The sequence below is a fragment of the Misgurnus anguillicaudatus genome, chromosome 6, assembly GCF_027580225.2.
Source record: "Misgurnus anguillicaudatus chromosome 6, ASM2758022v2, whole genome shotgun sequence".
Taxonomy (NCBI): Eukaryota; Metazoa; Chordata; class Actinopteri; order Cypriniformes; family Cobitidae; genus Misgurnus; species Misgurnus anguillicaudatus.
Genome location: NC_073342.2, coordinates 1,109,551 through 1,125,709, shown reverse-complemented (window position 1 = coordinate 1,125,709; position 16,159 = coordinate 1,109,551). Strand labels below are relative to the sequence as shown.

At 37.7% G+C, this 16,159-nt stretch overlaps 1 protein-coding gene across 3 annotated transcripts in view; it reads right to left on the bottom strand.

Moving 5' to 3' along the window:
• Nucleotides 1-16,159, bottom strand: part of LOC129434269 (Fanconi anemia group A protein) — a 47,927-nt gene that overhangs the window by 14,589 nt on the left and 17,179 nt on the right. For all 3 annotated transcript variants that reach the window (XM_073868335.1, XM_073868333.1, XM_073868334.1), the window contains exons 8-21: nt 12,599-12,691; nt 12,362-12,419; nt 12,133-12,245; nt 9,344-9,420; nt 8,407-8,548; nt 8,190-8,323; nt 7,945-8,055; nt 7,672-7,767; nt 7,279-7,341; nt 3,285-3,367; nt 3,129-3,189; nt 2,898-2,947; nt 2,718-2,794; nt 2,016-2,114 (exon numbers count right to left, since the gene is read on the bottom strand). In XM_073868335.1, coding sequence (XP_073724436.1) covers nt 2,016-2,114; nt 2,718-2,794; nt 2,898-2,947; nt 3,129-3,189; nt 3,285-3,367; nt 7,279-7,341; nt 7,672-7,767; nt 7,945-8,055; nt 8,190-8,323; nt 8,407-8,548; nt 9,344-9,420; nt 12,133-12,245; nt 12,362-12,419; nt 12,599-12,691 — 1,257 coding nt within the window. The remainder of the gene's footprint in view (nt 1-2,015; nt 2,115-2,717; nt 2,795-2,897; nt 2,948-3,128; nt 3,190-3,284; nt 3,368-7,278; nt 7,342-7,671; nt 7,768-7,944; nt 8,056-8,189; nt 8,324-8,406; nt 8,549-9,343; nt 9,421-12,132; nt 12,246-12,361; nt 12,420-12,598; nt 12,692-16,159) is intronic.

Genomic DNA, 16,159 nt, shown 5'->3' with positions numbered 1-16,159 from the left:
ATGATGCGGCTTATACTCCAGTGCATCTTATAGTCTGGAAAGTATGCTAGGTTACTTCAAAAACACCAAATTTTGAGCAAAAAGCTGAGATAATTCCATTTTTGTGAAGGACTTTTGAATGAGATTAAATGCAGCGCGATCCTCAAAAACATACACAGACATATAGCAGTGGCGGATGCAGAACGTGACATATGGGTGGGCATGGATTAAGTCCGGGTGGGCCTGAATCTATGGGTGTCACATTTGAATAAGAAACTATAACAAGTCTATAAAATTCGTCAAAACTTCAGAACACTAATTTAAACAGCATACACACACACCCGAACTGCACATCACATTTTTGACATTATTGATACTTTAAATTGTAATGCAACTTGACATTTATTAAGCCTTTTTGGTAAAAAAAATATTGGGCTCTCATAGCCTACAAAAAAGAACCTGCACACAGTGACAGGAAATATAAATGAACCCAAAAAAACCTTATACTTTTTTAAATAACCTATTAAAGTGTTTAAATAAATACGGTTACTAAATGCTTAAAATGAAGCTTCTAACATCATATTCTCTTCATGCAAATCACTAAAATATATATTTTCGTTCTCACATATTTAAGTTAACTTACTAAATAAAGAAAGAAAAAGGGAATTGCTAGAATAATGTTAGACTCTGGGGTTAAACGAAATGACAAATAAATAAACATTTAATATACTTTTTGATGAGCACAAGAGCAAGCCTACTCGTGAAGAGCGTAGCCGAGGAGCGCGCATATCAGACGTGAACGAAAGGAATAATGGATTTAATGCTTTCACTTTATTTCCTGACAGTTTCACTTGTTAGTGAGGATAGTAATGGCTAACAAGATTACGCCGAATTACATACAACATAATTACCTAACTAAATATGAGAGAATGCAAACACATTACAATATTTTTTCCTCCGCCCGACGGCCAAGGCGCATCATTTTTTTTAGCCCGACAGGAATTCGCCATAGCCGTAATGGACGTCGGGCAAGCGATTTTGCGAGGTTTGTTTTGTAGAAAGACTTTCTTTAAAGTGAATTTCGTTTTGTATAAATTGTATCTTAATATTAATCAATGTTTGATCAAACAATTGCCTCGATTTAATAAATAAGAAGCAAACCAAGAACGTCTGTGGTGTGGATTGAAGTGAACCCACTATATTTCCGCAGCCTACGTCTTTCTGCTTTAATGCATTTCTTAAATTAATGTCTCAATTACACAGTAGGCTTATAGGTTGTTATGATAGGCTATTTGTTGCTTAAAAGCAATAGGCTATATTGTATAAAGTGTAGCAATAAACGTGGCGTGACTTATAGTGCTGCTATATCGCTATATCAAACAACATCACTATGATCAGATGTTTTCTTTCTATTTTTTACCCCGCTGTCATATTTGTTGTATGACGCAACATTCAACTGCTTTAATAGTTTTTAAATAGTTATCAGGCTTACTTATAATTTTACTGTTTTTAACATAACATGCAATAGATAAATTACACCACATAAAGTAGTATACATGTCTAACTATACAGAGTATTATTTTTTACATTTCTGATTGGGCGGGCCAGCTGTCAATCTGGGCGGGCCCAGGCCCATACAGGCCCGCCCATAGCTCCGCGCCTGACATATAGCTGTTTGCCATAGGGCAATACTTCCAGGTTGTATAAGCCTAGTGGATAATAACGGTATTGCGGAAAGACAGAAATACTCGTCATTGTCAGGGAAGCGTATTCTCTTAATTGACGAGATAACGGGGAAAGAGTTAACTGTGTTTCTAGCTGATAGTTTAAAAAGGGCCCCTATAACCTTCAGTGGTCTTCAAAACCATAACAAAATTATTTCACAAGACTCCTGCCACATATCCCAAGTGTTATAAAGGCATATGATTGGTTTTGGTGAAACAACTAAAACATAATCCAAGTTGCAAGACCCTCAGCACCCCTACTTCCCATGGCCATGTGTGTGCATGTGTGTACATGTGTGTGTGTGTGTTTACCGCCATCAGCAGCTCCATCACTTATAATTTTCCTTAGGGTAAGAAAATGTTCTTGTAGAACCGTTAGAGAATCTTCATCCTCCAGAGACGTGCACGCTCCTAAAAACACACAAAACATAGTACAGCTCTCATTGCTTAATACCGTGTGTAGAGGTCAAACGATAGTGGATTTTACCAATATCGATAACTAGGTTGGTCCGTACTTGCTGATAACCGATTAATCAACCGATAGTTTTAAAATGGAAACTTAAAATATGCAGCTTAGCCAGTTAAATCATGAATAGAAGTAACCAGCTGGATATAAACTAATGCAAGTGGATGGTGATAATCATGACATTAAACATTTGGGTTGGATTTATCTGTGTGTATTTTTGTTTGAGGTACTACTAATATTAATGTTGTGTCAGCCTTGACGACAAACTTAGGTTACTGCTGTTGTTTCTCTGCTAATGCGGCATCTAGTCAACACATTTTTTTCATGATATGAAGCAACGAACGCAACTCTATCACAAAAAACTATCACATGGATAGCCGATCGTTCCACCAATGAACTATCTGTGCCGATTAATCGGCAAAACCGTTTAATCGAACTCTCTCTAACCGTGTGCTTTATTAAACATTATTAAATGCATAACATTAAACCACATGGGCATACAAGAAGTACACCACATAATAAAAGTCATGATGGATGTGATGAAGCACCTTCCTGTTGTGTGCGTGTCTCTCTTTGACAGGACTCTCTGTATGATGTGTAGAGAGCAGCAGGAATTTTATCTGCTCTGGAAAAAAAACATTAATTTTATCATACACAAACTATGATCATATACACAGAGAAATGAGTATGGTGTATTTTAAACAAGTAAAATTAGGTGACACATATACTTTCTCAGGGCCTCGATGAAGCTCATCCTGGCATCTGCTTTCACAGGAAGCTGCAAAATAAATAGTTTGCTTCTAACTACTTGCAAATATCTATGCACTTAGCAGAATAATCTTTAGTCAGTACTTTTAGAGGCCAACAGAGCCCCTTGGTTTATTTTGCAGCACAAGATTCCTGACTAAACTGATCGATAACCATGAGAAGCTTCTGTAATCAATCACGGCAACACTCACCACACGTGGAGAGAGGAGAGCGGGTAGAAATCGAGACAGGAAGTATGGCCTCCGAAAAATACTGTAGACAAGATGGACAGCCCAGTCAGAACACAAAAGTTTGTTTGAGCATAATTGTGTAATGTGTTGTGTAATGTCTGTGTTTACTGACAGTACCTGGCCTCTATTACTGTAGCTGGAACTTTATTGGTGGTTGAAAAGAGAGTCACAGCTTTCTCAACATCCTGCTGAGCTGGACACTTAACATTCACACACAACTCATTAAACTCAAACATTTAAGCAAGATTTATTAAAAAGCACCTTCATTCATTTGACCTTTCAATGTGTAATATAGCTGTTTGTACAAGGAAACAATCTGCAAGGTTATAAAGATCAAAGTCAATGCTGTAAAGGGAGTTTAAAGGGAGACTCCAACAGATATCACTTTTTTGAAGTGAACGCCTCATTTACTTAATTTAAGTCAAGTAGCCAAGTGTTAAAGCTGTGTAACTAAATTGTGAACTAAATTACCTTATAATTTAATCATCTTCAAGCAAAAGAATTAACTGTACGCACTTATCTGACAAGTTGTTAAGTTTAAAACAATCAACAGTGTACTTGGTCCTGACTCAGGTAGGCATTATTAGTATTTAGTAAGAGCAGACTGGGTCAGCCATAGGGCTGAGAATCTCACTTTCATTACATTTGATACCATTCAATCTCATTACGATTTTTTTCTACTTTTAAAGCAAAGTTTTTTAAATGATCTATAATAAATGTACTTCCAATTCATAAAACAAATGGAAGAATTGTGGCAAGTCTTGAATGTGTCTAAAGCCAAATATTTGACTAAAAACACTCCCAACTGCGAACCAGGGTTAACCTTAGATAACTCCTGAGGTGGGTTTATTCAAGGTTGGGGGGAACTTGCAGGAAGAAATAAAAAAAAACCTAACTCGTGGTTCCACGAAGACTAATGTGTTAAAAATGTTACATATTATAGCTGTATATTTACTAGGGCTGTAACGATTAATCGTGCAAATGCGCGTTTTCTCAATGAATGAACTTGAATGAGTTACGGTCCAAAAAGCCAGAGGGCGCTCTCGTGCAGAAACTCCAATTGTGCCACAGAAGTATCATTACAAACGTTATTCCAGAAAATGTCTATATGAATATTTATATTGCCGTTCTTCAGATTGTTTCAAGTATTTTCATGATAACAAAGAATATTTTGAATGATTTTGTTTAACGAGTGTTGCTGTTTTAAATGCATGTTATAAACGACTCTGACTCATAATGATTTTAGATTGATAAGGACTTCTTACTGACCAATCCCCATAGTACACGCACAAGCTGCGCATGAAACACAAAATCGATGTTAGACAGGTCTTTTTAATGTATATTTAAATGTAATATTTACATGTATATTTAATCTATGATGAAAATCTCTTTTAATACATATAGTGGCAAGAAAAAGTATCTGTGAACCCCTTGGAATTTCATATCTTTCTGAACAAATTTGTCATAAAATGTGATCTGATCTTTTAAGTCAAGGGTATTGACAAATATAATGTGTCTAAAGGTCTGATCTTTCGTGTTTGTATTGAGAAGAACAACCAAAAATAGTGCTTGTGAAAAAGTAGTGAGTTAATGACCTCAAAAAAGCTAACTTAGCACATCAGCGGCCTCATTTATAAAATGCTGCCTAGAAATCATCCTACATTTGATCTTACGATCATCTATCAAAAATGCGTACGTGTGATTCCTAAACCGAATTTACGCACAGAAAACGCGTGTACCCCTTTCTTTCAGATGTGAAATCTATACATCGCAAATGATGTTGAACTTGTGCGCAGCTAAGCAGTTTCAGATCTCCGCCTTTAAACGATGCCTAATTAATGTCACTGACATATAAAAGAGCGCTTGTCAACGTTTAAACCCTTTTCGAGCAGAAAGAATGGCTTATATTTCCAAAAACATGCAGCAATCAGGCAAGCAAAAGTGCGTACGTCTGCTCAGACGCTGACGTGGCACTAAGCACTTTTCCACGTCAAAGACAGTTTTTATAAATATGGAGTTTGCAGTGGATTATTGCGCACGCACAGTTTATGATCCAATCTGTGCATGCGCACACTTTATATGAGGCCCCTGGAGTCTGGTTAAGATAATACGTTTGGAGGTGTGGACTACAGCTACTTTGACTGATAAAAACTCCTCAAACTTTTGAGATTGCTCTGCACAAAAACACGCTTATGTGAGCCTCGCCAAAAAGAGCTTTCAGAGGAGCTACGATCAAGAATTGTTGCTTTACAAAGCTGGAAAGGGTTACAAAGTTATTCCAAAGACTTTAGAAATTCACCAGGTCTACAGTTAGGCAAACAATCTACAAATGGAGACGCTTTGGGACTGTTGCTACTCTAATAACACCAGGAGCACTACAAAGACTCATTAATGAGGTAAAGAAACAACCCCGAATGAAAGCCAAAAAATTAAAGGCATCATTGGAACTTGCAACATCTCCGTTCATAAGTCTACAATACGTAAAACACTAAAAAAGCTGGGTATCCATGGCGGGACACTACGAAGGAAGCCACTGCTTGCTATTAACTCTTTCCCCGCCATTGACGAGTTCTCGTCAATCTGCAATACCGCTATTATCCACCAGGTGGCGCTCTTCCGCAACTTATAAAAACCGGAAGAATTGCCCAAGGGCAAACAGCTGTATGTCCGTGTATGTTTTAAAGATCGCTTTGCATCTGATCTCTATCAAAAATCCTTCACAAAAAGGGAATTATCTCAGCTTTTTGCTCAAAATTTGGTGTTTTTGATTAAACGTACACATATTTGAGAGGTGATAAAAACAGAACACATGAAGGTAGGATGAAATTGATTTTTTTTGTTTGAAAGCAGAGGGTCTGTTCTTTTATTTCGTATATTGTATGTTTATTTATTTAAAAAGGAGCATTTTCTGGAAGGCATTAAACTTTTGTGAAAATCATGAAAAATGCTGGCGGATTGCAAAATAGCACATTGGCACTCCACAGTGGTATTGGCAAAATGTTTTATGGACTGTTGAAACTAAGATTAAAATATTTGGATAAAACAAACAGCCTACATCTGTCGTAGAAAGGGCATGGCATATTTAATGAAAACATCCTAACAGTAAAGTATGGTGAAGGATTATCATGATTTGGGCCTGCTTTGCTGCATCAGGGCCTGGCCAGCTTGCAATCATTGAGGGGACGACGAATTCCCAAGTATATAAGACAATTCTTTAAGATTATGTAAGAATGTCTGTATGTCAGCTGAAAAAAGGTGGGTGATGCAACAGGACAATGACCCAAAACACCGGAGCAAGTCCACAACAGAATGGCTTCAGAAAAACAAAATCTGCCTTTTGGATTGGCCAAGTCAGGGCCCAGATCTCAAGCCATACATGAGACGTCCAAAGAATATGACAGAGCTAAAGCAGTTCTGCCAGGAAAAATGGGCTAAAATTCCTACTCAACGATGTTCAGGTCTGAACCACAGCTACAGGAAGTATCTAAAATGTCCTGGGGGGGGGGGACTGGAGTTGAGAACCACCGACTTAAGCCTGGGATACACTGCACGATTACTGCCTGTCCCAGACTAAAGATTGCCATTGTGAAACAATCGCTCTTCATTGGTGGTCCTATGTCGTACAGTGAGAGAGGTTCAAAGACGGTCTTGCGTCCAAAGGTAGCCTATGAAAGCTTTTACGAGCGCATGCTGGTGACGTTGCGCTAACGTGTGAAGCAGCCCCCGAAGTTTCCATGTCATCATCGTACAGTCTACATGCTTGTTGTAACCGAGTTTAAACGATCCATGTTGCATAGTGTGATAAGGTAATGATCTTATAGTAGGGCAAAAATCCTGCAGTGTATTCCGGGCTTTAGATAAAGATTAGATCACATTTTATGACAAATTTATTCAGAAAACCATGAAATTCCAAACGGTTCACATACTTTTTCTTGCCACTGTATATATATATGTTCTTTTTTTACCCTGTAATGGTAAAAAAGTTATATGTTATATATATATATCTCAAACTATTTCAACACAACTTTTTTAAACTGAAGAATTTACACATAAGTTAATAAACCGAAACACTCAACTGAACACGCATTTACACACAGGACATTTGACTTACATTAACAACGCCTGCTGCTGACCCATTCATCACCTCAAATATCCCCGTCTCCTCCAGTGACACCTGTGACATATTACAACAGTCACTCATACAGTAGCATAAATCCATCTACTTTCTGTCCATTAGCGCAGTGTTTCTAAATCCTGGTCCTCAAGGACCCCCTCCCAGAAAGTTTTAGATGTCTCCTTAATTAACACACCTGATTTAACTCATTAGCTTTTTAAGGGAGACATTCTGAAAGGAGGGTGATGAGTTGGTTCAGGTATTACTTTTAAATAAGGAGACATCTAAAACATTTTGGGAGGGGGTCCTCGAGGACAAGCCAGGGTTGAGAAACACTGCATTAGAGTACACCAAAGACAATATAAAGATCACACTGAGATGTGCTTCAACCTTCAGATCAGCCAGTCGAGTCTTAGTAAGGGTGATGTACTCCTGCAGGAGAGAACGATGCTTTGCCCTGATATATGGAGGATGCATGACATGAACCTAAAGAAAGATCAGAATAATAAAAGAAACGAAAGCAGATATCAGCCCAAAAAGCAGTTTCATGATCTAAATGCTGTATGCTACATGGTATTACTAGCTCTTTACATTTAAAGTATTGCTAATTAGTTTGCATAGAAATAATGCCACATAAACACAAAGTGTCTGTCAAAATCTGACCTTCAGATATTGTGGGGGTTCAAATGGTACTAGATCTGACAGGAACTTAAGGAGAAAAACCGTGGACTTCTTGCTGCTACTATGATAACCACTGGCTCCACCAAACGACAACTGAAGGACAAAATCACTTCTTAATTACCACCAGGCATAATAAAATACAAAACATCTTAACTCGCCACAATGGGTAAAATCAGGAATATGCTTTAAGAGCATGAAATATGTAAGCACTGAGGAAAATCACAGACTTTAAACCAGTCGCTGTATGAAGGGAATACAACGGGACCCTCGAGTGATGCCTGTCGGGCTAACAGGAATGATGTAATCATTTTCTCCACATCATAAGTGTCAAATGCAGATCTCAGCAATCTGGATAGCAGATCTGAACAAATAGAGATCAATAATAAGTGACATTCGTATTGAGGGTCTAATGTAAAAACTTAAAAGCTGCGATCAGCTGTATACCTGTGAGGCAGCTCTGCGTCTGAGAGTGATATATCAGTAGACACGACACACATGAGAGAACATGACGCCAGTTCACTTCATGAGTCTCTAAAACCTGCTGCAGCTGACATAACAGAGACTCCACACTGGACACAAGACAGATCTGAGAGACAGACAGAAAGACAGTAATGGTCTCTAACTTTGAGTTTGTGAAGGTAACACTGTTGAAGGAAAACACCACAGTTTTTTTTTATATTTTACTATGTCCTTCCCTCAACTTAGACGAATTAATACATACTTCTCTTTTTTCAATGCATGCACTTAATCATTGTACAGCACGTCCATTTAGCCTAGCACCATTCATTTATTAGGATCCAAACAGGGATGACTTTAAAAGCCACCAAACACTTCCATGTTTTCCCTATTTAAAGACTGTTACATGAGTAGTTACAGAAGTAAGTATGTGGGCACAAAATAAAACGTATTGTATGGCAGAAGAGCATTTTCTCAACCTTGGGCGCAGTAACATCATCAATTTCACCTCTCGCTCAAACTTCCAAAGTCAGAAGTGATGATGTTACTGTGCCCGAGGTCAAAGTGCTGCAAACTAAGTGCTCTTCCGCCATACAATGTAGTTACTATTTTTTATCCGCTGAGAAAATCGCCACGTTTTGTTTTGTGTCACCATACTTAATCGTGTAACTATACATGTAGCAGTCTTTAAGTAGGAAAAAACATTGAAGTGTTTGGTGGCTTCTCAATTATCCCTTTTTGGATCCTAATGAATGAATGGTGCTAGGCTAAATGCTAACATTCACAAAGCGCTGTATAACGATTAAGTGCACGCATTAAGAAAACAAAAGGTATGTGTTAATTCATCTAAGTTGAGGGAAGAACATAGAAAAATATTGAAAAACTGGTGTTTTCCTTTAAAAGAATGTGTGGTGAAGACATTTACCTTCCGAAAAAGAGCTGTCAGTAATGGAGAGGTTTTAGCAAAGGTCCATTCACTCTGTAGAGCAACGGCATCTGACACTACAAAATGACAACAATTACACACACAGTTACACACATAATTACAGTTAAACAATGACACAGCAAAGTTACATTAAAAGAATAGGTCAGTTAGAGAGGTCAGAAATTTATTTAGCCGTGTTGCTTTATAGGAATAAATATAGAGATACAAAATCTTGGTGGATTAAGCAACAAAAACATTCAGTAAAGACTATCAGCAGCACAGAGAAACCTGAGTCCCTAAATCATGGTCTTTACAACGATTACTGGTAATATAAAATTCATACTTCCAAGAAATGAGTCTGATGTGTGTCTGATGGCCATGAACCCAGCCTAATGGACAGAGGCTGCCAATGTATTTGCACTAAAATATTTGCCTGCGCTATCACATTTGCCTAGTGAAAAGTGCTGTAATATATTTCCTGAGCTATTACAAATAATTCAGATCCAAAAGTGCATATGACATTATTAGTCAGTAATTAAAATGCCTTGTGTTCACAAATGTCACTTTTGTCATTTCATTGTAATTTAACAAATTTGACAAAATTCTCTTGCATGCAAGCTTTTGTGTCAAAACAATCCGCTACTTTGGACAAGACATAGTAAACAATTCCTGTATTCATGTCCAAGTACTTATAAGGGACACATGTTTAAATGTGATCCACAGTCGTTTTGCTAAACATCTAATTCATCTTTTGTGGACAAGTGCACAAAGTCGACATGGCTTTTAGCAGATTATGATAAAAAACTGTATTTCTGAATGGAGGCCATTTAAAGGTATTTCATTAACCTATAATATGTGACGACACCATTTGGTCAATACCATTATCTCATTTTTGACAGTGGCTTTTAGCAGCTTTTGCATCTGAGATCCTCATATAGACATTGGATTGGTTATGTTCTGTTAACTCCTAAAGCCAGTCATATGCCCTTTGTGATGTATAGTAACCAAAGATTGTATATCCAAAGATGGTCTCCGGGTAATTTTAACATGCTATTATAAATGATCTATGCTATGGGGTATTTAGAGCTACATCATCACATACAGTACACACTCTGGGACACCAAAGACTTATTTTACATCTTGTAATCTGGGGCACAAAAGGTGATCTCCAATATGTGGAATAGAAGACAGTTTGCTGTCAAAGATGATACCAAGAAATCTAGTCTCTTTTACAACTTTAATGTAATGGAAGTCAGCAAACCACATTTCTCAGGGACCAGGATTTCTCTATCCACCAACACTGGTCAGTAAACCACCAACAACTTACAGTAAACGAGTTGGCCAGTTTTTGAGATGGCAATAATCTATTTTACTCCAGGTTTTAAGAGAGTGATGTAAAAAACTATTTTACCATAAGAGACGGGAATGCAATTGCAACTAAAAATTACTGTAACCCTAACAAGGGAGGCTTGAGGGTTATTCTCTCTTTCCCCAAGAAGAAGACCATAGCACTACAGAGGGAAGGAGCATGTCACTGTTCCTTTTACAGCCTACTAAAACCCGAGTCACGTGCCATACAACTGTAAACTTAGGCAATGTTCACACCGGGCATGTCATCGTGTATACATAGTATCAAGACAAAGCCAAAAAAACAGGAGGCATGTGATGGAATGAAACAGACAGTGACTTTTGTTGTAGCTTGAGTTAAATATCACTCAACAACAATCGATCTTCGATTACTTGCCGATAATAATTAAATCGATAAAACTAGGTCAAAGAAGGAAGGTCATGCATGCACATGTGTGCAGCAGGAAGTGAGCAAGATTTAAACTAGCCATGATCACAATGATGCTCGATGCGAAGCACACACCTGATGCTATAAATCTATTGAATCAATATATAAATGTGCATTAATTTTTGCCATGTTATATACATTTAGTTGACTAGAGGTATATACACTGATAAAATAATAAACAGAAATTGCATTAATCAAAACACTTACTTTGTCATATTAAGAATACTGTCGTTATACTTGGGACGTCATCGCTGAACTTTTTTGACAGCAATCAGCTGTAAAATGTTTTTGTCCTGCTCGATTTTCATTGACTTAAGAGTAAAATAATGGATCATTTTTCATAAGATCCCTTGGGGTCAATGTGTTAACATGACAGAAACTTGATGCTGTCGTGTGAGAACAAGCAACAGCCAACATTTTTCCTTTGCCCGAGTGCCTCTCACGTAAATTATTAGATTTTGATGACTTATGTTTCTTCCCTGCCACACAATACAACCACAGGTTTATCAATGTAGTTATTATTATTTTGTATTAAAAAGTATTATTTTGTTTTTGTTTGTTGATCAGGAAGTACAAAGTAGATGAGGAAAACTAGGATTCTGTGTGTATTCAATGCTTGTTTACAATGCGTGGAATAGTTCGCTGTGATTTGTTGAGCGGATTTATTGCATTCTGCAGGGAAGGAGGAGTGGCATTTATCGCGTTTTGGAAAAAGTATGTTAAGGAAAGTGTCTTTATAACTGTGACTGTCAAGAAGTGTCTGTGTTTGGAGTTGCTTATACTGTTCACCATTTACCCTGATCATACCATCTATCATCATCAATGTGTCTGGATATGTGTTACATGTGTAATAAACCATCTGTTGCTTTTACCTCCGTGTCATCCCTTCTGTCTACCATAACAGATATGGCTTTCTGTAAAGCTGATTTGAAAGACTCTGAGAAGCGCTATACAAATAAGCTTAAATTACAATTTTATTACAGTGAACTCTCACCTTTAAAGATGGGTCGATGTGTAAGAACACGCATGAGTGTGTGCGTGAAGAACCTCTGCAGCATGTCTTCAGAAACACAGACACCAAACACTGTGACATCATACACCTGAACCCTGGTCACAAGAAACATAAAGACTGACTGCTCAAGCAGAAACACACAGATCCCAATTTATCTGAATTATTTAACCACATCTGACGCTAGATCAGTTATTGGTGGTAAAATGTTTACCAGACTTTAGTGGCTAATGTCTGATCAGTCTGTTTATCAGTCAATGATTCCAGCAACCCTGAAAATTAGAGATAAAACATACATCTGATCAGCATCTCTAGTATCACTAAGGACACTACTTCAGTCTGATCACTGACTTTCTGGATCACATGAAATACAAACAAGCCAAAATCAACAAACCATATCCTTTTTGAAACTATACAATGTGGTAAATAAATGACAGTGTAAAAAACGTACATGAAATCATGTTGTCCAGAATTGAGCAGCATATCTCAGTGAGCTTATGACTGGAGTCTTCAAATCCCCTCCGGAGCAGAACACATGCTACAGCTACAACAATTCAAACACACAACAGTATAACACACAGTACAGTACAGCTACAAATTTGAATACATTAGGCAGGTGCATCTCCATAACGGAGTCCGATGCGATACACATGTGGATGCATAACCTATGATGCAATACAATAAAGATACATATGAAGCAGTTACCGATGCGATTCACCTCATTACGATGCACTGCGGTCTGATTTCGATTCGGTTCAACACAATGGGCCCTATCATACACCCGGCGCAATGCGCGACGCAAGTGTCTTTTGCTAGTTTTAACCCAGCGCAATTATCATTTTCATGTTTAGCGCCACGTTGTTTAAATAGCAAATGCATTTGCGCCCAATGTTGGGCCCATGGGCGTTCTGGTCTGAAAACGAGGTATGTTCAGGTGCATTGTTGGCGCGTTGCTATTTTGAGGCAACTAAATTTGAGGCAATATTGTTTTTTTTATTTAATGAGCGCATTAGAAATATGCGTCTACAAACGGGACGACAACGCGGGTTTGCTTATCACACACATGGATGCGCAGCAGCACAAAAAAGCTTTTAAATATTAAAATTTAAGGATTAAAATCTAAAAAATTATTATTGAGCCTCTTGGACATAAATGAGGACCGATTATGAGACGTTAGAAGGCGTAAAGAGCTGCTTCACCTGTAGCCTGGTAAGTAAATAAATGCTTTGCTTTAAACAAATGCATCTGTTTTTAAATGTTTTTTAAATGTTATCCCACGGATTTATTGTATATGATGACTTTGTACTTCTGGATATGGTAAGATGAGAAACATTTTTAATTAATGGTTTAAAAAAAACATGGCGCTGTTCTAGTGCTGAAACGCTTCGGCTCTCCGCACATTTGTAAATTCTTTATCTCTTGTTTCTATTTGAGTACAAACCTTATCTTGCATATTTGCAAATCATTTTATGAGATTACATTGATTATGTAGGATATCAATACATTTACAGCAATTAAAATCCTGCTATTTTTACTTCCATGACTTAAAGAAAACGGCTTTTAAAGGTTTTAATCCTAAAAATAAAAATTTCAATACAAGTGAAAACAACACAATTATTTAACATTAATCTTAAAATGAGGGTCTTCGTCCTCCTTTTTCAGTTTGCAAAGTCCGTCATCTAAATAGGGATTAGACATAGCGCCAGCGCAACTGGCTTTTAAAGGGGATGAAAGATAGGATTCTCATTGGTTTATTGCAGATATTTTTTGTTCAATCAACTCAGATTTACAAGTCAGTTGTTATAACCTATAAAATATTGTTGTTGAAATATGTAAACTTTATTTTATAAGATGTAGCAACTCATCTCTTGTCAAGATAGATTTACAAGTCAATTTAACTTACTATTTATTTGAGTTGATTAAACAAAAAAAATAAAGGCAGCAAAGACTTTTTTTTACAGTGTAATGATATTGGACCCACTCACTTTTTCTCTAATTTAGCGCATTTGTCTGTTCACTTGTCAGAGTGCCGTCAGTCAATTCCATTCCAATAGAGCAGTGCTTCCCAATCCCAAAAAAGTTTTGGATGATTCCTTATTTAAAACACCTGATTCAACTAATCAGTCTCCTTCCAAAATGGTTAACATGTCTCCCTAACAAGTTGATGAGTTAAATCAGGTGTGTTAAATAAGGAGACATCTAAAACTTTTTGGGAGGGGGTCCTCGAGGAACAAGATTGAGAAGCACTGCATTAGAGGAATGCCCTAATAAATTAAACTCTGTTCCGCATTTTAGCTACAGCCATTTTAGCTTCCCACTGCTGCTTCCACAAATCCATTCCACTTGACTTATTTAGAGTCCATATAATTTACTACATTACTACTTTCGCCAAAGGTACTCCCGCGACACAACAAGGTAAGCAAAGTTTTTAGGCTATAAAAGCAATTGTTTAATTAAAAGAATACAAGAAAAATCGCATATTCTACCAGTAAGTGCTTTGGACTCACCCACATTTTTTGCTTCCAATGCCCTTGGATTTGTAATTACTTGGTGGAGGATAGCTCCATGTTATACAATGTTATGCTCTAGGTCAGGGGTTTTCAAACCTGTCCTGGAGGACCACTAGTACTGCACATTTTGCATGTCTCCCTCATTAGACACACCTGGTTTAAATCTTCAGCTCATTAGTAGGAGACTGCAAGACCTGGGCTGCGTCCGAAACCGTATACTGTATAGTAGGTACTGAATTAGATGAAGTACCTACTTACTTGGCCTTAAAACAGTAGGTACTGTATAGTATGAATCGTACATGTTGCTACATCACGTGACATACGTCGTCATCACGTCAAGTCATTTCAGCGCGAAAACAGACGCATCCCTCTTCTTCTTCATTGGATAACTCCTCTCCTGGGGCATCATGGGATAGTGAAGCGTTCATCGTATGCACACTGCAAAATCTAACTGGAAGTAGTAGGTCATCCGGGTACTTTTCGCATACTGTTTTTCGAATACTATGTATTCGGACATACTACTCGCCTCGCCTACTGTCAGGAACAGGACACAAACCCAGGTGCAGACAGTTAAACAAGCTTTTATTATAAAAGAACAAGAAAACAAAACCCACGAGGGGGCAAAACAAACTAGGCACAGAAAACACTAAACTGACTAGACTCTTCACAAAACAGACTAGACTTAACACTAAGTAGACAATAAACTTGACAAAAATACACTTGACTTAGACTAGAGCTTTTAACAGGACTGGTACAAAACGAACGAGCACAGGACAGCAAACACAAGGGCATTAAATAGGGGGACAAATCAAGACGGGAACAGGTGACATGAATCAAACAATAATGGGATAATTAACGTGGAAACAAGGGGGCGAGGTCAGGAGACTAGACAGAAAGCACATGGCTAGGAAAAACAAAGCCAGTGCTCTCACACAAAACATTGGGCTGCCCTGATCCTGTCACTATGACTAGAAGACTGTGACCTGAAGACAGGATCATGACAGCCTACCTCTTTTCGCGTACTATATAGTATGAAGTAGGCGGTTTCGGACGCAGCACTGAACTGGCTGTGTAGGTAACAAACTGAATGAGGTGTGTCACAAAAGGGAAACATGCCAAGTGTGCAGTACTAGAGGTCCTCCAGGACAGGTTTGAAAACCCCTGCTCTAGGTGACTTTCCAGACACACACGCCTGGGTTTCCATAGTGTTGTGATACGTCAGCAGGTGATAAGTCAGAGAAACTTATAATATAACAATATAAAGCGCATCTACTAATAATAATAATACATAAATAAATCTGTATTTTACTTATACAAAATATGTTAGAAACGATGCATCGCAATGCAAATGCTAATTTGTTGTTAATGTGTTTTCAAACCAATGCATCGCTTCGTTAACACTTTATGTTGATGCACCGAGCAAATCAGGGAATCTTCCTATCCCTAGTATACATATAGTAACAATATTAACAGATCTAGACACTTTATAAATATGTGTTTTT